Source organism: Arachis hypogaea, chromosome 11, assembly GCF_003086295.3.
Source record: "Arachis hypogaea cultivar Tifrunner chromosome 11, arahy.Tifrunner.gnm2.J5K5, whole genome shotgun sequence".
In the NCBI taxonomy this organism is placed as follows: domain Eukaryota; kingdom Viridiplantae; phylum Streptophyta; class Magnoliopsida; order Fabales; family Fabaceae; genus Arachis; species Arachis hypogaea.
Window position 1 is genome coordinate 35,391,618 of NC_092046.1, and position 27,255 is coordinate 35,418,872.

General features: G+C 37.2%; 1 protein-coding gene across 1 annotated transcript; it reads left to right on the forward strand.

Moving 5' to 3' along the window:
• Positions 1-24,510: 24,510 nt before the first annotated feature.
• On the forward strand, positions 24,511-27,162 carry LOC112720676 (pentatricopeptide repeat-containing protein At5g46580, chloroplastic-like). Its single transcript, XM_025771710.3, has one exon. It carries the CDS (start codon positions 24,835-24,837, stop codon positions 26,998-27,000), a length of 2,166 nt encoding a protein of 721 aa, XP_025627495.1. The 5' UTR covers positions 24,511-24,834; the 3' UTR covers positions 27,001-27,162.
• The last annotated feature ends 93 nt before the right edge of the window (positions 27,163-27,255 follow it).

A 27,255-nucleotide genomic window follows, 5' to 3' on the forward strand; every position in this document is an offset into this window, starting at 1 on the left:
TTTATCAACAAGCTTGAAAACTCTTTCTCTCAATTCTCATGATTATAGATCTGGATTTAATATGTGACATTGAATCAATCCTATCTAATTCTTAAAGAATTGTGTGGTGATAAGTCAGAGAACATGTTTCATCTCTTCTCATGAGCAATTGATCAAGGAATTGGTAATTGATCATGGCAAGAGAAATTGAATTACCAAGAAATTAGAATTTAATTACTTATGATTTGCCAAGAGATCAATAATTGCATGATTGAAGTGGAGATGAGAACTATTGATCCTAGGGATTCAACATCTCTCTACCCCAATGTTCTTCCCATTATTATCTTCTTATCTTGCTTTAGAAATGCCTTTAATTAATGCATTTACGTTGATTCTTTTCCTTGCACTTTACTATTGCTTTTATTCACTTTAATTCTTGCCATTTACATTCCAGTTATTTACATTCTTGCAATTTGATTTCTAGTCATTTACATTTCCGTCATTTACATTTAAGTCATTTATTACTTTTATTTACTTCTTTATCAAGTCATTTAAATCCAGCTTATATTACCAATTGTTCATCATCCAAATTTAAATCGTCTAACTAGAATAGTCAATTGATCATTGCTTGCTTAATCTATTAATCCTCGTGGAAATGATAATCCACTCACTATGGTATTACTTGATGCGACTCGGTGCACTTGCCGAGGAGTTAAGCATAGAAATCTAATTATGTGCTATCATTGGCATTTGGCATATTGGAGTTAGTACTTGATTTAGTGAATATGTAAGTTCTATGATGGTACCTTGAAACCTCAAGTTGGCACCCCAACATTATAAGTTGTTAAATTAGACTCTTGAAAATTTTTGTTTTCTATAGAACTAGATGTTGATCCAGTAACTTGTGAAGGAAATTTCTCAACCTATTGATGAGCAAAAATTGATACGCTCGGATATTGGTAAGTGTACTAAATCGCTCCAAGTAATATCACGGTGAGTGGATATCGTTCCCACGGGGATTAACAGATTGAATCAAGTAACGTCTAATTAAACCTTTAATTAGATCAATCAAACCTTGGCAAGAGGATTGTGAATTTTGAAGTAGAAACAAAGAACATTAAGCAAGATTGTGTTTGTGAATGAATGAATGCTTATTGATGTGGATTTTACAAACTACAAACTACCGACAAGTGCACCAGATCGTATCAAGTAATACCACAGGAGTGGATTATCGTTTCCACGAGGATTAACAGACTAAGTAAGAAATAGTCAATTGATTATTCTAGTTAGACAATCAAAATTAAGGATTTCAAGAGAAATTGCATAAAAACAATAAATTGAATAAAAGCAAGTCATAAGTAATTAAGAAAGAAATATGATTCAAAAGAGTTAAGATTTCAGAGATGTTGGAACTTTCGAAAAAATGTTTTCACTTTCCACCTTAATCAAGCAATAATGTCTCTATGGCAAATCATAAATAATTAAACTCCAATTCCTTGGTAATTTAATTTCTTTAATCCTAATCAATTATCAATTTCTTGATTAACTAATTGTGACAAGAGGTTAAGAACGTTCACTAATTTAAAAACCACACAATTCTCAAGAGCCAAACTTAGTTGATTCGATGTCACTTATCAAGTCTAAGTTCAAAACCTAAGAATCATGAGAAGAGGTTTTCAAGCATAATTCAATTAATTAACTTTTTCAAGATGTTGAGAGAACTCAAGTCAGAAGAGAATTGTTTTCTAACACATTCAAATCCTTTGGATGAAGAACGAAAATTTTTTCTTAAGAAAACCTCAATGCATTAATCAAGATAGAAAAGCTATAACATTAGTCCATAGGAATCAACAGAGCTCCTAACCTTAATCAAGGAGATTAGTGACTCATGCTTCAAAATCAAAAATAGAGTATGAAAAACGGCAAAAAGTCCAAAGGTCCCCCTTTCTCAAAGTTTTTTTAGAACCTTATATACTATACTTCAAACAAAACCTAATCATTAAATTCAAACTTAATTAAAAAACAAAAACAAATCAAATCAAATCTTTCACATTAAATCTTCAACTTTCAATTGTGTTTTCCGTTTAGGGCTTTAGTGGTCCAATCCTTTAGCATCCTTGGTTGTTTCGGAGTGTTACAAAGTGACTTGTGGAAGCTGGGCCACGAGGCGTGTGAAACACCACTCTATTGGCATGTAAAACGCCACTCTTCTTCCTCCCTTGGGGGTGCTTGATGCTCGGCGTGTGACACACCCTTGGTATGGCGTGTAGAACTCTACTTCTTGGTTGTCTCTAGAGCTCCCTCTTTCTTGGCGTAAGACACGCCCTTGCTGTAGCGTGTGGCACGCCCAATGATGCGTTGAAGTGGTCTTTTGAAAAGTTGGCCCAGTGTGTAACGCCGTGACCCTGTGTGTGGAACACCAAACTTTCTTCAATCCTGGAAGGTGGGGTGTTGGGCGTGTAGCACTCCCCATATATGGCATGTGGCACACCAATATTATGCATGGAATGGAGCCTCGAAGGCGTGCCATTTTGGCACGCCTTTGTATATGGGCGTGTAAAATGCCAACTGCTGAAAGGGGGGTCATGTGTACGCATGGGATGCGTACTCATGGGATGCATATGCATGATTATGCAAAATTCTTCATTTGTGCATACACATGATTCAGCAATTGTTCAAGTGTTGTGCATACGCATGATTCAGCAATTCTTCAAGTATTGTGCGTACGCATGGGTGATGCTTACGCGTGAATGCTCTTTTGAAGGCGTGCCAAAATGACACGCCCCTTCATCTTGGCGTGTTACATGCCACGCTTCTTGGCCTCCTGGAGCACGCTTTTTGGACATGTGACACGCCCTGTCTTTGGCGTGTTGCACGCCTACTGTTTTGCACAAACACCATAGACTATTATATATCATTGGAAAGCTATGGATGTTAGCCTCCGCCAGAGTCACTTCATTTAAACTTCTATAGCTCAAGTTATCGTTGTTGGAGTATGAAAAGGTTAGAATTACATGCCAATATTGTGCACAAAATCACCCCTAAACTTTTGGCCAATCTAATGTCCCTAGTGCCTTTAAATTTAATGGTACTATTCAGGTTTTGCTACGCATTGATTCTAGCAGTAATATTGCTTATATTGGCCATAGCTATTTAATTTTCCTTTATAATAATTGCATATATCTTTTAAGAAATTTAATACATGTTCCTGATATGTTTAAAAACTTAATTAGTGTCTAAGAGTTAGCTCAAAAAATACTTGTTATTTTTAATTTTATGCTAATGGTTACTTTGTAAAATTCTAGCCACTCAACAGATTTTACTTTGAGGATAGCCTAAGAATGGAGCGTACGAGTTTGGAAGCATTGCTAATTTTGAGCTCTTGCAACATACTTTTCTGATTCTGCATCTGATAATAGATCTTTATTAGGGATGACAATTCTCCCCAATGGGGCAGGTATCTGCGGGAATTTATCCGCCGGGGAGCAGGTTTGGGAAATATTTTCTCTCCACGGGGAACGGGTATAGGTACCCGTATAATAAACGGGGTGGGGCGTTCTTCCTCTCAGCCGGCGTCCCTTACCTTCCTCCGTCGCTGCTCACTTTCTTCCTCTCATTGCGTCGCTCACTGCTCACAGCTTCGTCATCGCCTCCGCCTCTTCTCTGTGCGATGCCTCAGATCTGTGACATCAATAACTCTACTCCAACAACGCCTCTTCAACACGATGTATATGCTCAGCGAAGGCGAAAACGATGAAGATTTTGCTCCATAGCTGGTTTCTATTGTTTGATGAAATTGGTTTTGATATATATTTTGAATTTTCATTGATGAAATTGGATTTAGGATTTTTTTATAGGTTTAAGATTATGGTTTTGATTCTGTTAATTGATAATTTTGAGTTCATAGTCAGATTCTATTATCTAAAATTTGATTTAGGGTTTGGATTTGTAAAATTAGGACATATACTGATTTATTTTAATTTTTCATTGATGAAATTGGTTTTAGAATTTGATTTATGGGTTTAGGATTATGGTTTTGATTCTGTTAATTGATAAATTTGAATTCATAGTTAGATTTTGTTGCTGTAAAATTTGATTTAGGGTTTGGATTTGTAAAATTGGGACATATACTGAGTTTACTTTGAACTATTTTTGAAATTTTTATTGATTCTGGTTTTTTTCCTTCAAATCCATGGATATCCGAATATCCGGCAGGAACTAGGTCCCCGTTACCCGTCGCAGGGACAGGGCGGGGACGAGGAGTATTTTTGGAGGCGAAGAGCGGGGACAGGAGGCATGTCCCCGCCCCCATGGGGACCCGTTGCCATCCCTAATCTTTATGTATGTGAATATTGTTGCATGGCACAACCAGAAGCGTTACAGTTTAGGGGGTGGAGATTTGATTTTGTGGCGGTTCTAATAAATCGCTGGTACAACCACCGCTAATCAAGTTGTTGATTTTGTGGCGGTTATAGACTGCCTCTATTTCGGTAAGTGGATTTAAAAAATAATTTGCAACGGTTACATAACTGCCACAAATTTATGTGTGTTTTTAAAAAATTTGCAACGGTTTTGAACCGTCGCAATTTGCTTTTTTTAATAAAAAGATATAAATCAAGGCATTCCAGCCGTATCAATTTCCATCAATAATAATTTTTTCTTATAAATACTCATCAAAGTGAAGTATAACAATTACATAGACAATCATTCATACCAATTTTTTTCAAAGCCAAACCAAAATAAAACAAACATGAAGTAAAAGTACTTTGTACATATTAAATCACTAATCATGACAAAACCAACCTATTTTTTGGACCCTATAACATAGAGAATCAATCCACAACCACACTAGAATATTTCAATAGACTAACATCCATCTTCACAAGATTCAAGTTCTCCAATTTAAGCCATTTGGTACCAAATAACAAGTCTTTGTAAAGCATGCCATATCAAGTTATCTACATTATATTCCATTGCCGTGTACTACTGCAAGGTCCATGACCTGAATATAAAAAAGGAAAAAAATCAATATTAAGATAAAATGAGCCTTTAAGCGAAGATTTATCAATTCAAAATTTTGCAACTCTCTTCCATGTACCCTACCCTCACAAATGAAGTTCTCATTTTAAACCACATCAAAGTAAACTCAAAGTATCAAACAGACATAATTCCTTTAAATAAAGGTACATCAAATACCAAAGCTTGCTAACTGCAACAAATGTATTACATTAAGGAAAAAATTACAAAAAAAAGTTGAGCCAGATAAAAGCACACGAGATATATGAAGCAATTTAAACTTAGAATGATAATAAAAGATGGTAAACTGCAATGGCTAATCTCATTACCATATCAAACGAACAGTCAGGTTGTGACAAAGTAATTCCCGCGGTTTTTAATATATCTTTAAGTAGACAGGCATAGGTAGAAATTTCATCAGATATGTCTTTAGGTAGAAAATTGATTTGATCTGGAACAAGAGTTGACATCTAATGAACATAATGTTGATTTAGGCCTTGTGTTGCATAAACCTGAGAAGCAAACATAACCCAGTTTCTCACAAGATTTTCCAAAGTTAATAGAAACCAAATAGTTCTGGCACATCAACAAACTCTAGCACGCAGGCAGGATATATAAAAAGGAATAGCAACCATTGGGAACCTAAGCAATAAAAGGTACAGGAATAATAATTCACTTTTAATAAGTTTAAGATCTCCCCACCTCCTCCCAGGGTTTTCACATTGTTAGTTGCATATCAATTGATTGTGAATGGTATCAACAAGATAGAATACAAGCTAAGGTTGCAATATAATATTTCCTACTGATGACTTAAAGGAGCTTAAAATTCACTAAAAAAGTGTTTGAGGCTGGACCTGAGTACTTTCTTAGAGTAGTTCCCACAGTGAATTCCCCAAACCAAGGTTTCAATATTAATTTCTAGATCTTGTAAACTATATAACATCTTATCTTATATTTGTTTCTCTCTTGATATGTTCAAAACATATGCAGATTTCTTATGATTAACCTCTCACCTTCCACTTATCACCCAAATAAAGAAAAAAGAACCATCAAATAGAATTGGTACAAAACATACCTGTCTTAAAGTCTGGAAAAGCATCTCACAAGAAAGGAATTGTAAGGATTTGCGAAGAGAAGCCATATCTTGGATCAAAATATGAACATATACATGGCTTCTGACCAATATGACACATTACAACAGTAAGCATACATTCCAATGATGATACCTTTGCAGGGTAAATATGATTATCTACATCATCCTGGAGCAGATCATTAAGTTTAGGACTTTAAGCATTTATTTGCAAAATGGTATAAGAGGTCAAATTATATTGGTTATTTTAAACTATCAATATAAAAAAGTAAATTTATAATATATTTAAATAAAAGTTTCTTGAAACCCATTAAGGAACTTCAATAATAAACGTAAAAGGATTTATATGTTACCTTTGCTGTGAGAATAATGTCTCTAAGTAGACTAAATGCATTGTTTTGAAATATATGTCCTACTATCTTACAGCTCTATAGAAGTTTGATATCTATCAATAACACTAAAATTTCCAATAAAGGAATAGATGTTATACTAAATTTCTTAGGATCCAATAAAAATTGATCCTTCAACTGATTTTTGTCCAGTGAAAAAAAATTAGTGAAGCATATACTTGGAAAGGTACTGTTGAAACGGATCTCAATAATAATGCTATATATATATTTAAGTACATAACTAATCAAACTTGTTTATATTTATATGCTTATACATATTATTAATACAATATGTATGAAGTAGTCTATTCTTTTATCCTCTCTTCTCTTACCATATCATCCATTGTGTTAAATAATTAAGATTATCATAACGAATGTAAGATTGAAAATTCTAATGGACAGAGTAAATATATACTGTGTATAAAAATTAATCAAGTCTTGATGCACTAAATACATCGGACATTTAATCATCTAACGAAGATTGTATAATTTTTGGAACTCACCTTGGCTTGGGTTTTAGAGTAGAAAGAAACATTAGAATTTGGTTTATGTTCAAAATTGCCACTAAAGGCAGATTAAATAGTATTAGAATTCATTACTTACATGTATGACCAATACAGAGTGTAAGAACCGTAACTAATCAACCAGTTAATTAAGCGAATAATTGCCCAAATTAGATTCCAAAAAGTTAGAGAGAGAATTTGAGAATTTAAAGGTGATTTTTGAACTCAGTAGATTTTTTTGAGTCAGAAAATGTGCTTTCTGCGAAAAACCTTGAAAAATCGCGAATCGGTAGTTGAACCGGTTAAACCGGTTCAAGTCTGCCCGGTACCGCAAGAGAAAAAGTAAAAACCGGCAAAAACCTTAGAAAAATGTTAGAAATGGAAAACTGGACGTTAATTTTAAAGATTTGGCCCGAAGTTGGGCCAAACAGGCTAAAAATGCTAACGGGTTGGACCAGACCCAAATTGGGCCCAAGCCCAACATATAAAAGACTCTTTAAATGAACCAAATCGGCCACAACACTAAACACACCCACACTCATGCTGAATTGAAGAGAGGAAGAAGTAACCCTTTTGGGTACTATTCATTATCTTCTTCCAAAGCTCATATCTTGAGCTAAAGAGCTCCGATTTACGTGCCGTCAATGGCTATGCGTTCCTTGTAATTAAGTATATAGGGTTTTTGATTAAATGAGTTTCTCTCCTCAAAATTTTGGGTATATAGGGTTTTTGATTAAATGATTTTTTGTGATTCTTGGTGTTTAAGTTTGCTCTAATCCTTGCTTAGCCTTGGATTCTTGCTAGTGAATCTGTTGGAGAAGGTAAGAGCCACTAAACCCTTGTGAAATTATGTTTAATTGGAGCCCTAGGTTGATTTGAGATGATTTATATATATATATAGTTTGATTATTGTGGCTTTGGGAGCTCTTGGAACTTAATTGTGCTTATTGGAGTGGAAGTGAAAGCTTGAAAATTGTTTAAAAGCTATTTGGTTATCAATTTGAGTTTTGGTGCATAAAAGAGAATTGGCCAAGGTATGGTTTCAGTTTTCTCTATGTAGTATATAATATTCATGGACACTTAGGCTAGTGACCTATAGGATAGGGTTGGAAATTTATATGTTGTTGATGATTATTTGGGTTGACAACGTATAATGAATTGATGTTGTTGCTGTGGTTGAATGAGGAAGTTGAGATATGATGGATTGGATGAATGAATATGGTTGATTATTAATATGAATCATGGTTGAGTTGATGAGGAAAATTGATAGTGATATAATGTTGATTGGTGAATATGTGATATGTGTGATATTGAGATTGAGAATAATATGTGAAGGAGAATGTGGAAAGAATGGTGTAAAATGTCACGAAGTGTAGGTTTTGATGAGAAATGGAGTTTTGGAATGGTTCTATTTGGTATTGGTTGGTTTGAGTTGTGAAAATAAGTAATTTGGTAAATTGTGAACTTTTGGTAAAATGGAGTTTTTAGTGAACTTTGCTTGATCATAACTTTTGCCTCAATTTTCGAAACTGATTGAAATTTGTTTATAATTAAATATCTTTGAAAACTCTTTAAATCGATATAAAAATTGTGAAAATTTGAATTTCGTAGAGGAAGTTATGATCCTTCAAAGTTGGTGTTTAAAATCTGAAATTTTGTAAAGTTACATAATTTCATGATTTCTGATGTGTGCGGGCACACACCCTCGTGCGGACGCACACCCTGCAAATATTTTGACATGTGCGAATGCACACATCTGTGCACACGCACAGGAAGGGAAGTGCGTTCTGTTCGCAGCGCCAGCACAGCTTGTGCGCGCACACATCTAAGGAAAAACTTCAACCTGTGCGGACACACACGTCGGGAAGGTCAGTTTATTGGAGGCGCTGGCACAGGTTGTGCGAGTGCACAGATCCTTGTAAAAATTTATACCTGTGCGTACGCACACCCCTGGGCGTACGCACGCATTTCAAAACTCTCAGGAGTGTGCACACGCACAGACCCTTGTGCGGCCGCACACGTCCTGTTTCTCAAAATTTTATTTGTTTTCAACTATTTTACCTTCCCAACAAGGTTGTAATCTTCTAAAACACAATTTGACGACTTTTGGGCCTAGTTTTGAGTATTAGTACATGGGATATAACTGAAGAGTCCTAGTACATGGTTTTATGATAAATTAGAAAATGGAGGCTTAGGTTTCTGGCGTGCTGAGAATGATTTGATGTTGGGTGGAAGATGAGTGATATATGAGATAAGGAATGATGAGCTTTTGACATTGGAAACTGAGTTATGAAAGGGACAGTGGTTGAGGTGAGTCGAGGACTCAGATTGAGACGATGGATCTCTATGTACTAAAAATGTTTTCTGAAAACCACTGAAGTATTATCTTTACTGAGAAAATAAGATGCTATGCGCTCGGCAGGGACGGTGGTTAGATCCCGCCTGTCGAGGTAGCGGTGGCGGCGTAAGGGCGATGGTTCGTTCCGCTTGCGTTGAGATGTGAGGTCTGTGGCAAGAGTATCACGCTCGCATCCCTTCGGACCTATAGAGCGTGCAGGCGCCGGTACCTGGACAGTGATCCGGGCACTATATCTCGGGGGTTCCCCTATGAGTAATCCGAAGGGCGACGTCTCCATGGAGATGTGTCGGGTTGGCAGTTGAACCGACAATGTGATATCACAACCAGTAGGTCAGGCATTCATCATATGCATTTTCTATCTGTTTGTTTGCTTTGCCGACTTGTACTTGTATGCCTAGTTGAATAACATGCCTATTTGCTTACTTGATCTACTTGCCTTTTATGCTTTTACTTGTGAATTACTTGCCTTGTTATTAATTGTGCTTTTTACTGGGATTGAGGAGGTTCAGAAGGCGGTGGCGATAGGATCGCATGGAGGATAGGTTGGTGAAGGCTGTGGGACAGCGGGGTTTGGTTAGAGTAGAAGTCTCTTAAGATAGATTACCCGGTTTATTTATGATGAGGTTTATTTTATGCTTATTGTTTTAGAATGCTTTAAGCTTGAATCTTGTGATGGATATGGAGCTTAGGATTGCCTTTGGCATCCCAGGGTTTCATATCTTACATCACTGGGCACTGTTACTATACAAAGAACCTCCGGTTCTCATACCATATCTTTGTTGCGTTTTTTAGATGCAGGTCGCAACCCACCTCGGTGAGTTGCTTTGGGATGGTGACAGAAGCAGAGGATCCTGGACTATTTTGGAGTCTTTTTGGTTTATCTGTTTATACATCTCTCTTTTGTATTTTGTTTAGCCTAGAGGCTTGTATTATGAGAGAAAAACTTGTATAAGCTGTTTTAAAACTTTCAGTTTCTATATGATCTGTATATGGCTAGCCGGCTTAAACTCCGCGAGTCGAGGCTAGTTTTCTTATGACATTATACTATTATACTATTATCTTGTTTATATCACTTCGGTTTCTTATGCCTTAAGATAGTACGTTTTGCGCTTGAAATCCAATATTTGAGCTATATCCTTCATCGAGCTTCTAGATATTATATTATTCTTCTATATATACTATGTATAAGCTTAGAACTGTCGTAACCTCTGATTAACCTTTGTTTTACAACGCGAGGTAAGGCTTAGGCTAATTAGGGTGTTACACAGAGCACTTGACCTTCTATATTTTGTTGATATTCCGCATGATTTAGATGATATGAGATGATATAGAAAAAAAATTAATCAACTTAATCATAACACTTTTAAATTGTCACGTCAATTTAAACTTAAAGTTTTCTCAAAATAAAATTTCCATCAAATAACTATTATAGAACTAAATATATAGATTACCTTATAAATATCAAAACAAAATATGAAATTCACATGGCAGAGAATTGTAAGTCTAGAAAGAATGCCACTGTGTAGAACATTACTGAATTTGATCTCACTGTTCCACAAATTCTATTCTTCCTTCTAAACCCCAACTCTCAAATGAACATAATCATTGCAGAATAAGAACCAAATAATGAAGTCACAAAGTGACTAAAGAACTCAATAATCAAAATCAAATATGAGGATAAAATCAAGTAATAAAGTAAGAAAACGTAGAACCACAATAACTTACAATCTATTTTGAGAATCCATTTTTTATTTATAATTGCCATAAGAACTTTTAGTGTCCTAGAGCATGCTCCACTTTCATCAGTAGCTGCAATCACATGGGTAACTTCTAAAGTCCAAATCTTGGTAACTATAGCACCAATTTTACTTGCAAAATTAATCAGAAGTATTCGTACCATCAACAGAGGAAAGATTAAAAAACAAATATTTAGAAATACTAATTGACTAATCAAATGGGAACTCAAGACAAAGAGCTTAAATGGAAGCTCATCAATTACAACAGATTCAAAAGCTCATCCTAATTCCTAATAGATAACCCTAATACACATTAATTAATTATAAGCGAGCACAGAGAGAAGATCAAATCAGGAAAGAAGAAAGCAAGCAGTAGCAAAGATAGAGCATATCAAAATGAAAGAAGGATGGTGCATGGGTGGCGGATTGAGGGAAGATTTCGTTCGCGAGATTTGCGGGAGCAGTGGACTGAACAGATAGTGAGAGGGGAATTCACACACAGGACGATGCAATAGGATGGAGCAATGGCCAAGCGATATGATGAGAGTGGCAGGATTTTGAGCGCAGCGGAGAGGCAGAGAGCCCTTGGAGGTTTTGCATTTTTTCTTGAATCATGGAAGGAGAGGGTTTCTTTTTTAATTCCAATCGGGGATTTCTTTGTTAACGTTGCGTTTTTCACTTAAACCACAGTCAAATTATTTGATTTAGCAGTCCCATTTAAAATCGTCACTGAGACTGTCGCAATCTAACATTTTAGCGGTGTTTCTGAAAACCATTGATATATTGTCGCCACCATCTGCCGCTTATGGCGTAGTGTAATTCCACTTAAAATTGTTATAGCAAGAAATTATACTTGATTTTTTGAAGTAAAAAATTAAAAAATAAAAATATCCAGGTGAAAAATTTTTTGGTACCTCAACCTTTTACACCAACGTTGGTGTACTAACATATGGACCTTGGATCAAAAGAAATTAAATGTAACAGTTTATAATTGGAAACATTTATTTTTTTTCACATTTTGACTCTAAATTTTTGTGCTATGTGCTGTTTATTTTTATTTTGTACATTAACCTCAAATATTTTACAAATTATGGTAATAGTTGTACTCTTTTGTTTTCAATGGACTAGGCCTACAATAAATTTTCTATTTCTATTTTTATATAGAGTTTTATTTGTGTCTTTTTTCAAAATCAAACTAATGAATTGAGGATATATTCATTTTAGCAACTGAAGAATTTTGATTTTGATAAAGTTTTTATTTTTCACAAAATAGACCTTCAAATATCAACTTCATTTGACAAAATAGGCTAATCGTAAACCCATTACTCAGGACGTTTAGGTCATTTTGTCAAATAGACCCGATATCTGGCAGTTCATTTTTTCAAAAACAAATATTGGAACCCGTTTTATCAAAATCATAATCTTTCAGATATCAAAATGACTATTTTAAGTTCTTGAAACACACCTTCCTTGCAAGCACCCAGTCATTAACACCCTCTCCCCTATGCTTTACAAGAATTTCATCACGACTCTGATGAGCGGATAATTTATACGATTTTTGGCATTGTTTTTAGTATGTTTTTAGTAGGATCTAGTTACTTTTAGGGATGTTTTCATTAGTTTTTATGTTAAATTCACATTTCTGGACTTTACTATGAGTTTGTGTGTTTTTCTGTGATTTCAGGTATTTTCTGGCTGAAATTGAGGGACTTGAGCAGAAATCAGATTCAGAGGTTGAAGAAGGACTGCTGATGCTGTTGGATTCTGACCTCCCTACACTCAAAGTGGATTTTCTGGAGCTACAGAACTCGAAATGGCGCGCTTCCAATTGCGTTAGAAAGTAGACATCCAGGGCTTTCCAGCAATGTATAATAGTTCATACTTTGGCCAAGAATTGACGACGTAAACTGGCGTTCAACGCCAGCCTTCTACCCAAATCTGGCGTCCAGCGCCAGAAAAGGATCCAAAACCAGAGTTGAACGCCAGAAATGGCACAAAAGCTGGCGTTCAACTCCACAAATGGCCTCTGCACGTGCTACACTTAAGCTCAGCCCAAACACACACCAAGTGGGCCCCGGAAGTGGATTTATGCATCAATTACTTACTCATGTAAACCCTAGTAGCTAGTTTATTATAAATAGGACCTATTACTATTGTATGAGGCATCTTTGATCAGTTGTATGCTATCTTAGATCACAATAGGGGGCTGGCCATCTCGGCCATGCCTGGACCTCCACTTATGTATTTTTAACGGTAGAGTTTCTACACTCCATAGATTAAGGTGTGGAGCTCTGCTGTTCCTCAAAGATTAATGCAAGTACTACTGTTTTCTATTCAATTCATCTTATTTCGCTTCTAAGATATCCATTCGCACCCAAGAACGTGATGAAGGTGATGATTATGTGTGACGCTCATCACCATCTCCCCTATGAACGCGTGCCTGACAAACACTTCCGTTCTACATGAATTAAGCTAGAATGAGTATCTCTTAGATCTCCTAACCAGAATCTTCGTGGCGTAAGCTAGAATGATGGCGGCATTCAAGAGAATCCGGAAGGTCTAAACCTTGTCTGTGGTATTCTGAGTAGGATTCAATGATTGAATGACTGTGACAAGCTCCGAACTCGCGATTGCAGGGCGTTAGTGACAGACGCAAAAGGATAGTAAATCCTATTCCAGCATGATCGAGAACCGACAGATGAATAGCCGTGCCGTGACAGGGTGCGTGAGCATATTATTCACTGAGAGGATAAGATGAAGCCATTGGCAAGGGTGATGCCTCCAGACGATTAGCCGTGCCGTGACAGGGCATTGGATCATTTTCCCGAGAGATGACCGAAAGTAGCCATTGACAGTGGTGATGTATCACATAAAGCCAGCCATGGAAAGGAGTAAGACTGATTGGATGAAGATAGCAGGAAAGCAGAGGTTCAGAGGAACGAAAAGCATCTCCATTCGCTTATCTGAAATTCCTGCCAATGAATCTACATAAGTATCTCTATCCCTATTTTATTATATAATATTCGAAAACACCATTATCACTTTATATCTGCCTGACTGAGATTTACAAGGTGACCATAGCTTGCTTCATACCAACAATCTCCGTGGGATTCGACCCTTACTCACGTAAGGTATTACTTGGACGACCCAGTGCACTTGCTGGTTAGTTGTATCGAAGTTGTGACAATCATGAATTAAGATCAGAGCACCAAGCCTTGGAGCCATTATCAGGATTTGTTCGAGCCTGGAGATCACAATTTCGTGCACCAAGTTTTTGGCGCCGTTGCCGGGGATTGTTCGAGTTTGGACAACTGACGGTTCATCTTGTTGCTCAGATTAGGTAATTTTCTTTTTGTCTTGTTTTCAAAAAAAATTTTTCAAAAATCTTTCAAAAATTCTTCCTTTGTTTTTGAAAAAAAACAAATTTTAAATAAAAATGTTTTCAAAAATATATTTTCCTTTCAGAGTTTTTAAGAATGAATTCTAGTGTTTCATGGAGCATGTTGAAGCCTGGCTGGCTGTAAAGCCATGTCTCAATTCTTATACTCAAGAGAAGAGCTTCTTTATCTTTCTTAGCCAATTGGCTGTTGAATGTAAGGAATGTCAGGCGTGTCATGTCTGAGTTACATACTAAAGCTTGGCTAGCTATTAAGCCATGCCTGACCCTTTGATTGGAGCTTTAGAGCATAAGATTCCTGGAATTCATATTAAAAATTTTGGAATCCTTATTTTCTTTTTCAAAATTATTTTTCGAAAAACATAAAATAAAAATCCAAAAAAAAAAATTTAGAAAATCATAAAAATCAAAAATATTTTTGTGTTTCTTGTTTGAGTCTTGAGTCATATCATAAGTTTGGTGTCACTTGCATATGCATCTTGCATTTTTTCGAAAATATCATGCATTCATAGTGTTCTTCATGATCTTCAAGTTGTTCTTGGTAAGTCTTCTTGTTTGATCTTGATGATTTTTTGTTTTGTTTCTTTTCATGTTTATCATATGCATTCTTGAATTCTTAGTGTCTAAGCATTAAAGAATTCTAAGTTTGGTGTCTTGCATGTTTTCTTTGCATTAAAAATTTTTCAAAAATATGTTCTTGATGTTCATCATGACATTCATAGTGTTCTTGGTGTTCATCTTGACATTCATAGCATTCTTGCATGCATTCATTGTTTTGATCTAAAAATTTCATGCATTTCATCTTTTTAGTGTTTTTCTCTTGCATCATAAAAAATTTTAAAAAATCAAAAAAATTATCTTTCCCTTTTTCTCTCATCAAATTCGAAAATTTGAGTTGACTTTTTCAAAAAAATTTTAAAATCAAGTTGTTGCCAATGAGTCAAATCAAATTTTCAATTTGAAAATCTTATCTTTTTCAAAATCTTTTTCAAAAATCAAATCTTTTTCAAAATTATTAGTTATTTTCGAAAATTTCAAAAGTATTTTTCAAAAATCTTTTTCTTATTTTTAAATCAAATTTTCGAAAATAACATAATCAATTAATGTTTTGATTCAAAAATTTGAAGTTTGTTACTTGCTTGTTAAGAAAGATTCAAACTTTGAGTTCTAGAATCATATCTTGTGATTTCTTATGAATCAAATCATTAATTGAGATTTTAAAAATCAAATCTTTTTCAAAACTAATTTCAATCATATCTTTTCAAAAATATCTTCTTATCTTATCTTTTTCAAAAATATCTTTTCAAAATATCTTTTCTAACTTCCTAACTTCTTATCTTTTCAAAATTTGTTTCAACTAACTAACTAACTTTTTGTTTGTTTCTTAACTTTTTCAAAACTACCTAACTAACTCTCTCTCTCTAATTTTCGAAAATATCTCCCCTCTTTTTCAAAAATTTCTTTTTAATTAACTAATTATTTTTATTTTTATTTTTGATTTCAAAAATTTTCGAAAAAAAATACTAACCTTTTTTTAAAAAACTATTTTCAAAAATCACTAACTATTTTTCAAAATAATTTTCGAAAATTATCCCTCCCCCATCCTATTCTATTTATTCATTCATATCCTAACATCTCATCTCACATCTCTTCCATTCGTACAGTTGCATTTCTTCCTTTACATCACATTCTTTGTCTCCTCCTTCTCTTCCACTCACAAAGGGATCCCTATACTGTGGTATAGAGGATCTCTATTATTATTATCATTTTTCTGGCCATTCTTCCTTGTCATATGAGCAGGAGCAAGGATAAGAACATTCTTGTGGAAGCAGATCCAGAACCTGAAAGGACTCTGAAGAGAAAATTAAGAGAAGCTAAAATACAACAATCCAGAGATAACCTTTCAGAAATTTTCGAACAGGCAGAGGAGATGGCAGCCGAAAATAATAATAATGCAAGGAGGATGCTTGGTGACTTTACTGCACCTAATTCCAATTTACATGGAAGAAGCATCTCCATTCCTGCCATTGGAGCAAACAACTTTGAGCTGAAACCTCAATTAGTTTCCCTGATGCAGCAGAACTGCAAAATTCATGGACTTCCATCTGAAGATCCTTTTCAGTTCTTAACTGAATTCTTGCAGATATGTGATACTGTTAAGACTAATGGAGTAGATCATGAAGTCTACAGGCTCATGGTTTTCCCTTTTGCTATAAGAGACAGAGCTAGATTATGGTTGGATTCTCAACCTAAAGACAGCCTGAACTCTTGGGATAAGCTGGTCACGGCTTTCTTAGCCAAGTACTTTCCTCCTCAAAAGCTGAGCAAGCTTAGAGCTGATGTTCAAACCTTCAGACAGAAAGAAGGTGAATCCCTCTATGAAGCTTGGGAAAGATACAAACAGTTGACCAAAAAGTGTTCTTCTGACATGCTTTCAGAATGGACCATCCTGGATATATTCTATGATGGTTTATCTGAGCTATCAAAGATGTCACTGGACACCTCTGCAGGTGGATCCATTCACCTAAAGAAAACGCCTGCAGAAGCTCAAGAACTCATTGACATGGTTGCTAATAACCAGTTCATGTACACTTCTGAAAGGAATCCTGTGAGCAATGGGACGCCTATGAAGAAGGGAGTTCTTGAGGTTGATACTCTGAATGCCATATTGGCTCAGAATAAAATATTGACTCAGCAAGTCAATATGATTTCTCAGAGTCTGCATGGAATGCAAGCTGCATCCAACAGAACTCAAGAGGCATCTTCTGAAGAAGAAGCCTATGATCCTGAGAACCCTGCAATAGCAGAGGTAAATTATTTAGGTGAACCTTATGGAAACACCTATAACTCAACATGGAGAAATCATCCAAATTTCTCATGGAAGGATCAAAAGCCTCAACAAGGCTTTAATAATGGTGGAAGAAACAGGTTTAGCAATAGCAAACCTTTTCCATCATCAACTCAGCAACAGACAGAGAACTCTGAACAAAATGCTTCTAATTTAGCAAATCTAGTCTCTGATCTATCTAAGGCTACTGTAAGTTTCATGAATGAAACAAGGTCTTCCATTAGAAATCTGGAAGTACAAGTGGGCCAGCTGAGTAAAAGGATCACTGAAATCCCTCCTAGTACTCTCCCAAGCAATACAGAAGAGAACCCAAAAGGAGAGTGCAAGGCCATTGACATAAGTGCCCTGGCCGAACCTGTGAGGAGAGGAGAGGACGTGAATCCCAAAGAGGAAGAGCTCCTGGGACGTCCAGTGACCAATAAGGAGCTTCCCTCTGAGGAACCAAAGGACTCTGAGGCTCATCTAGAGACCATAGAGATCCCATTGAACCTCCTTATGCCCTTCATGAGCTCTGATGAGTATTCCTCTTCTGAAGAGAATGAGGATGTTACTGAAGAGCAAACTGCCAAGTTTCTTGGTGCAATCATGAAGCTGAATGCCAAATTATTTGGCATTGATGCTTGGGAAGTTGAACCTCCCTTGTTCATCAATGAACTAAGTGATCTGGATCAACTGACATTGCCTCAGAAGAGACAGGATCCTGGAAAGTTCATAATACCCTGTACCATAGGCACCATGATCTTTAAGGCTCTGTGTGACCTTGGTTCAGGAATAAACCTCATGCCCCTCTCTGTAATAGAGAAACTGGGAATCTATGGGGTGCAAGCTGCTAAAATCTCACTAGAGATGGCAGACAGCTCAAGAAGACAGGCTTATGGACAAGTAGAAGATGTATTAGTAAAGGTTGAGGGCCTTTACTTACCTACTGACTTCATAGTTCTGGATACTGGAAAGGAAGAGGATGAATCCATCATCCTAGGAAGACCTTTCCTGGCCACAGCAAGAGCTGTGATTGATGTTGACAGAGGTGAAATATTCCTTCAATGGAATGAGAACTCCCTTGTGTTTAAAACTCAAGGATCTCCCTCTGCAACCATGGAGAGGAAGCAGAAAAAGCTTCTCTCCAAGCAGAGTCAACCAGAGCCCCCACAGTCAAACTCTAAGTTTGGTGTTGGGAGGCCACAACCAAACTCTAAGTTTGGTGTTGAACTCCCATATCCAAACTCTAAGTTTGGTGTTGGAGAGTCTCAACAAAGCTCTGCACATCTGTGAGGCTCCATGAGAGCTCACTGTCAAGCTATTGACATTAAAGAAGCGCTTGTTGGGAGGCAACCCAATGTTTATCTAATTCTTATTTTTATTGTTTTTCATGTTTTCTTAGGTTCATGATCATATGGAGTCACAAAATAAATAAAAAAATTGAAAACGGAATCAAAAACAGCAGAAGAAAAATCACACCCTGGAGGAGCATCTGTCTGGCGTTCAAACGCCAGAACAGAGCATAGTTCTGGCGCTGAACGCCCAGAATGGGAGCATCCTGGCGCTGAACGCCCAGAACAAGCATGGTTCTGGCATTCAACGCCAGAAATGGCAGCAAATGGGCGTTGAACGCCCAAAATGGGCACCAACCTGGCGCTGAACGCCCAGAGTTGTGTGCAAGGGCATTTTGCATGCCTAAATTGGTGCAGGGATGTAAATGCCTTGACACCTCAAGATCTGTGGACCTCACAGGATCACCTCAGGATCTGTGGACCCCACAGGATCCCCACCCACCTCCACTCACTCTCTTCTCTCTTCTCAATCATCCTCTATTCCCAATAAACACTCTTCCCTAATTAACCCTTTACCACTCACATCCAAACACCCACTTTCCTTCAAAATTCAACATCTCTTTCCCACCCAATCCCACCCATATGGCCGAATACACATCTCCCTCCATCTCCTCCATATCTTCTTCTTCTATTCTTTCTTCTTTTGCTCGAGGGCGAGCAACATTCTAAGTTTGGTGTGGTAAAAGCATAGCTTTTTTGTTTTTTCCATAACCATTGATGGCACCTAAGGCCAGAAAAGCCTCTAGAAAGAGGAAAGGGAAGACAAAAAGCTTCCATCAAGGGTCTATAGCTCAATGGTAGAACATTTGACTGCAAATCAAGAGATCCCTGAGATACCTCAGGGGATACATTTTCTTCCACACAATTATTAGAAGCAACTAAAGGGTGGAACATCAAGAGCACTCCATCATCCTTCATGAAATCAGAGAAGATCTAAAAGCAATGAAGGAGGAGCAGCAAAGACAAGGAAGAGACATAGAAGAGCTCAAGGACATCATTAAGGTGGACTCATTCCTTGTTCTTACTTTCTCTGTTTTTCGTTTTCTATGTTATGTGCTTATCTATGTTTGTGTCTTCATTACATGATCATTAGTAGTAGTAACTTTGTCTTAAAGTTATGAATGTCCTATGAATCCATCACCTCTCTTAAATGAAAAATGTTTTTAATTCAAAAGAACAAGAAGTACATGAGTTTCGAATTTATCCTTGAACTTAACTTAATTATATTGATGTGGTGACAATGCTTCCTGTTTTCTGAATGTATGCTTGAACAGTGCATATGTCTTTTGAAGTTGTTGTTTAAGAATGTTAAATATGTTGGCTCTTGAAAGAATGATGACTAGGAGACATGTTATTTGATAATCTGAAAAATCATAAAAATGATTCTTGAAGCAAGAAAAAGCAGCAAAGAACAAAGCTTGCAGAAAAAAAAAATAGGCGAAAAAAAAATAGAAAGAAAAAGAAAAAGCAAGCAGAAAAAGCCAAAAAGCTCTTAAAACCAAGAGGCAAGAGCAAAAAGCCAATAAAAAGGATCCCAAGGCTTTGAGCATCAGTGGATAGGAGGGCCTAAAGGAATAAAATCCCGGACTAAGCGGCTAAACCAAGCTGTCCCTAACCATGTGCTTGTGGTGTGTAGGTGTCAAGTGAAAACTTGAGACTGAGCGGTTAAAGTCAAGGTCCAAAGCAAAAGAAGAGTGTGCTTAAGAACCCTGGACACCTCTAATTGGGGACTTTAGCAAAGCTGAGTCACAATCTGAAAAGGTTCACCCAATTATGTGTATGTGGCATTTATGTATCCGGTGGTAATACTGGAAAACAAAGTGCTTAGGGCCACGGCCAAGACTCATAAAGAAGCTGTGTTCAAGAATCATCATACTGAACTAGGAGAGTCAATAACACTATTCGAAATCTGAAGTTCCTATAGATGCCAATCATTCTGAACTTCAATGGATAAAGTGAGATGCCAAAACTATTCAAGAGGCAAAAAGCTATAAGTCCCGCTCATATGATTGAAGCTCTGTTTCATTGATAGTTTGGAATTTATAGTATATTCTCTTCTTTTTATCCTATTTGATTTTCAGTTGCTTGGGGACAAGCAACAATTTAAGTTTGGTGTTGTGATGAGCGGATAATTTATACGCTTTTTGGCATTGTTTTTAGTATGTTTTTAGTAGGATCTAGTTACTTTTAGGGATGTTTTCATTAGTTTTTATGTTAAATTCACATTTATGGACTTTAATATGAGTTTGTGTGTTTTTCTGTGATTTCAGGTATTTTCTGGCTGAAATTGAGGGACTTGAGCAGAAATCAGATTCAGAGGTTGAAGAAGGACTGCTGATGCTGTTGGATTCTGACCTCCCTGTACTCAAAGTGGATTTTCTGGAGCTACAGAACTCGAAATGGCGCGCTTCCAATTTCTTTAGAAAGTAGACATCCAGAGCTTTCCAGCAATGTATAATAGTTCATACTTTGGCCAAGAATTGACGACGTAAACTGGCGTTCAACGCCAGCCTTCTACCCAAATCTGGCGTCCAGCGCCAGAAAAGGATCCAAAACCAGAGTTGAACGCCAGAAATGGCACAAAAGCTGGCGTTCAACTCCACAAATGGCCTCTGCACGTGCTACACTTAAGCTCAGTCCAAACACACACCAAGTGGGTCCCGGAAGTGGATTTATGCATCAATTACTTACTCATGTAAACCCTAGTAGCTAGTTTATTATAAATAGGACCTATTACTATTGTATGAGGCATCTTTGATCAGTTGTATGCTATCTTAGATCACAATAGGGGGCTGGCCATCTCGGCCATGCCTGGACCTCCACTTATGTATTTTTAACGGTAGAGTTTCTACACTTCATAGATTAAGGTGTGGAGCTCTACTGTTCCTCAAAGATTAATGCAAGTACTACTGTTTTCTATTCAATTCATCTTATTTCGCTTCTAAGATATCCATTCGCACCCAAGAACGTGATGAAGGTGATGATTATGTGTGACGCTCATCACCATCTCCCCTATGAACGCGTGCCTGACAAACACTTCCGTTCTACATGAATTAAGCTAGAATGAGTATCTCTTAGATCTCCTAACCAGAATCTTCGTGGCATAAGCTAGAATGATGGCGGCATTCAAGAGAATCCGGAAGGTCTAAACCTTGTCTGTGGTATTCCGAGTAGGATTCAATGATTGAATGACTGTGACGAGCTCCGAACTCGCGATTGCAGGGCGTTAGTGACAGACGCAAAAGGATAGTAAATCCTATTCCAGCATGATCGAGAACCGACAGATGAATAGCCGTGCCGTGACAGGGTGCGTGAGCATATTATTCACTGAGAGGATAAGATGAAGCCATTGACAAGGGTGATGCCTCCAGACGATTAGCCGTGCCGTGACAGGGCATTGGATCATTTTCCCGAGAGATGACCGAAAGTAGCCATTGACAGTGGTGATGTATCACATAAAGCTAGCCATGGAAAGGAGTAAGACTGATTGGATGAAGATAGCAGGAAAGCAGAGGTTCAGAGGAACGAAAAGCATCTCCATTCGCTTATCTGAAATCCCTGCCAATGAATCTACATAAGTATCTCTATCCCTATTTTATTATATAATATTCGAAAACACCATTATCACTTTATATCTGCCTGACTGAGATTTACAAGGTGACCATAGCTTGCTTCATACCAACAATCTCCGTGGGATTCGACCCTTACTCACGTAAGGTATTACTTGGACGACCCAGTGCACTTGCTGGTTAGTTTGTATCGAAGTTGTGACAATCATGAATTAAGATCAGAGCACCAAGCCTTGGAGCCATTACCAGGATTTGTTCGAGCCTGGAGATCACAATTTCGTGCACCAGACTCTCATAGAGATCGCAACACTGTTCTCCTTCCTTCAAGAAAGACATTTACTTTGTCTTTTTTCTTAGAATCTTAAAGAAAAAACCCACTTCAAGAACTCATGAAAAAGCTCAAAGCTTTTATGGTCAATAATAATGGTGACAATAATGGTAGTGTTACTTCTATTAATTATGTGGGGGATTCCACTCCCTAGGGGTGGTGGCGGTGATAATTAAGCTAGCTTCATACTCTTGAAATTTCTTACTTTATAGGATTCCACAAAAGATTGGGAAGTTCTTGAAAGAAAAAAAAATCATTCTTGGGTTTTGATCTATTGAGAAAAGGAGAGAAGGAAAAAAAAGGTGGGTCGCATGATTAATAATGATTTTACAAAGGTTTAATTATTCTGTTAGTTTTTATAATTTTGTCAAATTTTTAATTAGATCTTTATATTTTTTTTCTTTCAATTGGATCCTTGAGCATTTATTTTTTTTTCAATTAGGTCCCTACCATGATAAAAATATTTGATTAACAAAATATTCAATTTTCAAATTGAAAATACCCTAACTTTTTTTTTCTGGATCCTTAATTGTCTCTCTCCTGCTTTTTTTCATAAAGACAAAATTAGTCCTTTCCTTTGTCATTCTCACACTTAGACCAAAATCTTTCTCTTTCACTCCCTCTTTCGTTCCTTCGTACACGTTTATTCATATACTAACCAAAAAATAAATAACTAAAATCCAAATGATACAACTCATGTGTTTATTACCATCAAATTCAGCTCAGGAAAATTTTTCAACCAGGTAAAGCTCATCTTTTTAATTGCTTTTTGTAAGTGTTACCATGATATCATAAATTGAAGCAATGAGGCAACAATTCGAAATGGTACCCCAAACCCCAAATCCTACTAATTCACCATCAGAAGGAGTCATCAACATCACACACTCAACCAAATTCTCTATCTCAAAACTTCCATCGTCACTACCATCAGCAGCAGCAAGAATATGGTAAGACTTGCAGAAGACAAAGACAACGAAAGTGCTGTGAGAGAGAGCAATGCGGAGCTTGCGAGTGTCAAGAAAGAGGGGTTGATCCTCTACCACGTGACTTAGAAACCTGTGGAAAGAGTGGTGGCACATGCCGCAGAGAAGGTCGACGTGGTGAGATCGGTGGAAATGTAAATTGAAAAGATGGATGGTGTAAGGAGAAGGTTCTTGTTGGTGGTTGATTTTATTATTGTTGTTGTAGTTTTGAGCCATTTGAGTTCCATAGTAGGATTTTTAGAGGTGAAACATTCTATCATCATTAGCAATGGTGTCACTTCCATTATTGTTGACTACTGAACTTTTAGATAGGGCGAGTGGAAAGTTGATAGTCGTAATCAATTTTAGAGGATTACTCCAAATTAATCCATCATCACTTGAAAATACTTTTTAAATCTAGAGATTTCTGAAAATAGTTGGCTTGAATCTATGAGTGTTCACAAAGTATGAGAAGCAAATAAAGGAAGAGAAAGGAGAGTTAGAACCATACTATGTATGAGAGAATTGTACAGAGTAAACGATAGGTATAATAGTAAATTCACTCTTCTTTAACATTTTTTTAACGTTTGGTATCAGAAAGGACCTAATTGAAAAAAAAATATAAATGATTCAGGGACCCAATTGAAAGAAAAAAGTATAGAGACCTAATTGAAAATTTAATAAAATTATAAAAACCAACAGAATAATTAAACTTTTTATAAAATACTTAGTGCCTAGTGTATTAGATAAAAAAAATTAAATAATACAAAATTATGAGATTTAAATGTAAGGAATAAATACCACCACTTATCAACTTTCGGATCTAATTTTTTTCTTCATATAACCATCAACGCATTTGTTGACTAACGTTAGTGCAAAACTCGTTGTGACATTGTCGAATCTTGCCCCTTACATTCACTATATCCTTTTTTTTATCGGATAGATTGGATAGCCCCAATTTTAGACATTATACACTTACGTATCAAATATTCGCACACATTTAAAAATTTTATCTACTACTTAACCAACACTAAAATTCGAATCCGAATGTAACATATTTAGCCACTCAACCAAAACCTCATTTGCCATTCACTATATCTTTTTCTCTTTTTTTATTAAGCTTTTGGTCCGAGTTATGACAGGCTTTCTGTGAAGGCCCAGTTTGAGGAACTAGAACTAAGGATCTTAATGGGATGTCATAAAAATATCTATCTCCTGTGACCCAAGAAAAAACCCAGAATTTTTTGGATTAACCGTTTAGATAAGGTACTAAGAAAATATAACATCATTGCAAGATCCCAAACCCCTCACTCACTTCACTTCTTCAATGGCTGCGCCACTCTCTTCAATCACTGATATCCTCTTCACAGACACCAAGAGAACAAGATTCACCACCAACACAAATACCAATACCGCCACCACCAACCCTAACCCTAACCCTCTGAAGCCAAAAACACGTAGAAAAAATTTCCCCATTCACTGCACCACTTCAAAATCCAACCCGGAAGCTCCTTCCACAACCACCAAGAAGAACCCTTCTTTGTCTGAACAACTCACTCCTCTCGCCAACAAAACCTTATCAACCTCCATTGGAATCCAACCCAATGTTCTTTCGAAGCCAAAGTCAACGTGGGTCAACCCCACAAAACCCAAACGCTCCGTGCTCTCGCACCAGAGGCAGAAGCGTGCCCCTTACTCCTACACTCCTCAGCTCAGAGATTTTCAACTCTTTGCGCAAAAGATCAATGAATGTGGGAATTCTGATGATGAGTTCTCTGATATGGTGAAGGAAATCCCGCACACACTTACTAGAGAAAACGCGCTTTTGGTGCTTAATAGCTTGAAGCCATGGCCGAAGACCCACATGTTCTTGCATTGGATGCGGACCCAGAATTTGATTCCCATGGAAACAATCTTCTACAATGTCACAATGAAGTCGTTGAGGTTTGGGAGGCAGTTTCAGCTGATTGAAGAACTTGCACACCAGATGTTTCATGATGGTATTGAGTTAGATAACATTACTTACTCTACAATCATTTCATGTGCAAAGAAGTGCAATCTTTTTGATAAGGCCGTGTACTGGTTTGAGAGAATGTACAAGACCGGTTTGATGCCAGATGAGGTAACTTACTCTGCTATATTGGATGTTTATGCTAAGTTAGGGAAGGTGCAAGAGGTGATAAACTTGTATGAGAGAGGGAGAGCAACTGGGTGGAAGCCGGACCCAATAACATTCTCTGTTTTGGGGAAGATGTTTGGTGAGGCCGGGGACTATGATGGCATTAGGTATGTTTTGCAAGAGATGAAGTCTATTGGGGTTCAGCCAAATCTGGTTGTGTACAACACCTTGTTGGAGGCAATGGGGAAGGCCGGGAAGCCGGGTTTTGCTAGGAGCCTTTTTGAGGAAATGATTGAGTCGGGGGTAGAACCGAACGAGAAGACGCTAACTGCTGTTATTAAGATATATGGTAAGGCTAGGTGGTCTAGAGATGCTTTGGAGTTGTGGGAGAGAATGAAGGAAAATGGCTGGCCTATGGATTTCATTCTGTATAATACGCTGTTGAACATGTGCGCGGATGTTGGGTTGGTGGAGGAGGCTGAGACTCTCTTCGAGGACATGAAACAGTCCGAGCATACTAAACCTGATAGCTATAGTTACACAGCAATGCTCAACATATATGGGAGTGAGGGAGATGTCGATAGCGCAATGGAGTTGTTTGAAGAGATGTCAAGGTTGGGGATCCAACTCAACGTGATGGGGTGTACCTGCTTGATTCAGTGCTTAGGGAAGGCTATGGAGTTTGATGATCTGGTCAGAGTTTTTGATGTTGCTATTGAGAGGGGAGTTAAGCCTGATGATAGGCTATGCGGTTCCTTGCTATCTGTTTTGTCTCTGTCTCAGGGTAGCAAGGACGACGAGGAAAAGGTCCTTTCTTGTTTGCGTAAAGCTAACCCGAAATTGGTTGCCTTTATTCAGTTGATTGTAGATGAAGAAACTAGATTCGAGGCTGTCAAGGAAGAGTTCAAGGTGATAATGAGCAATGCTTCGGTTGAAGTTCGAAGACCCTTCTGTAACTGCTTGATTGACATATGTAGAAACAAAGATCTACAAGAGAGAGCACATGAGCTACTCTACCTGGGAACCTTGTTTGGATTATACCCTGGTTTACACAACAAAACCAATAGCGAATGGTGTTTAGATGTTCGATCATTGTCAGTTGGCGCAGCTCTAACTGCACTCGAAGAGTGGATGTGGACACTCACCAAAATCGTTCAGCGGGAGGAGGCACTTCCAGAGTTTTTCCTAGCACAAACTGGTACCGGTGTTCATAAGTTCGCGCAAGGACTGAACATTTCTTTTGCGTCTCATTTGAAGAAACTAGCTGCTCCATTTAATCCAAGTGAGGAAAAAGCTGGTTGTTTCGTTGCAACTAGAGAGGATTTGATCTATTGGGTTAGGTCAAAGTTTTCATCAGCAGCTGTTGCAACATAGACTGTGGAGAGGATCAAGTGGCATTCAACTTTCTCTATCGCTGATACATAACAATGATACTTTGCAAGTATACTTTTATTACTTGAAATGTGGAGAGTGAAGTTGGAGGGGATGGCATGTAACTCCTCTCTGTTTATTTAATGATAAAAACCCTTAAATGTAGTCTTCTTTTTTCTTTTTTCCCCTTCACTATTTCTTTTTTCCTTTTTTGCAATCTTTATTACATTCAAATTCAATAAAAATTAGTTTTAGGAA

Coding starts and splice junctions, on each gene's coding strand:
- LOC112720676 (XM_025771710.3), top strand. CDS start 24,835: ATGGCTGCGCCACTCTCTTCAATCACTGATATCCTCTTCACAGACACC.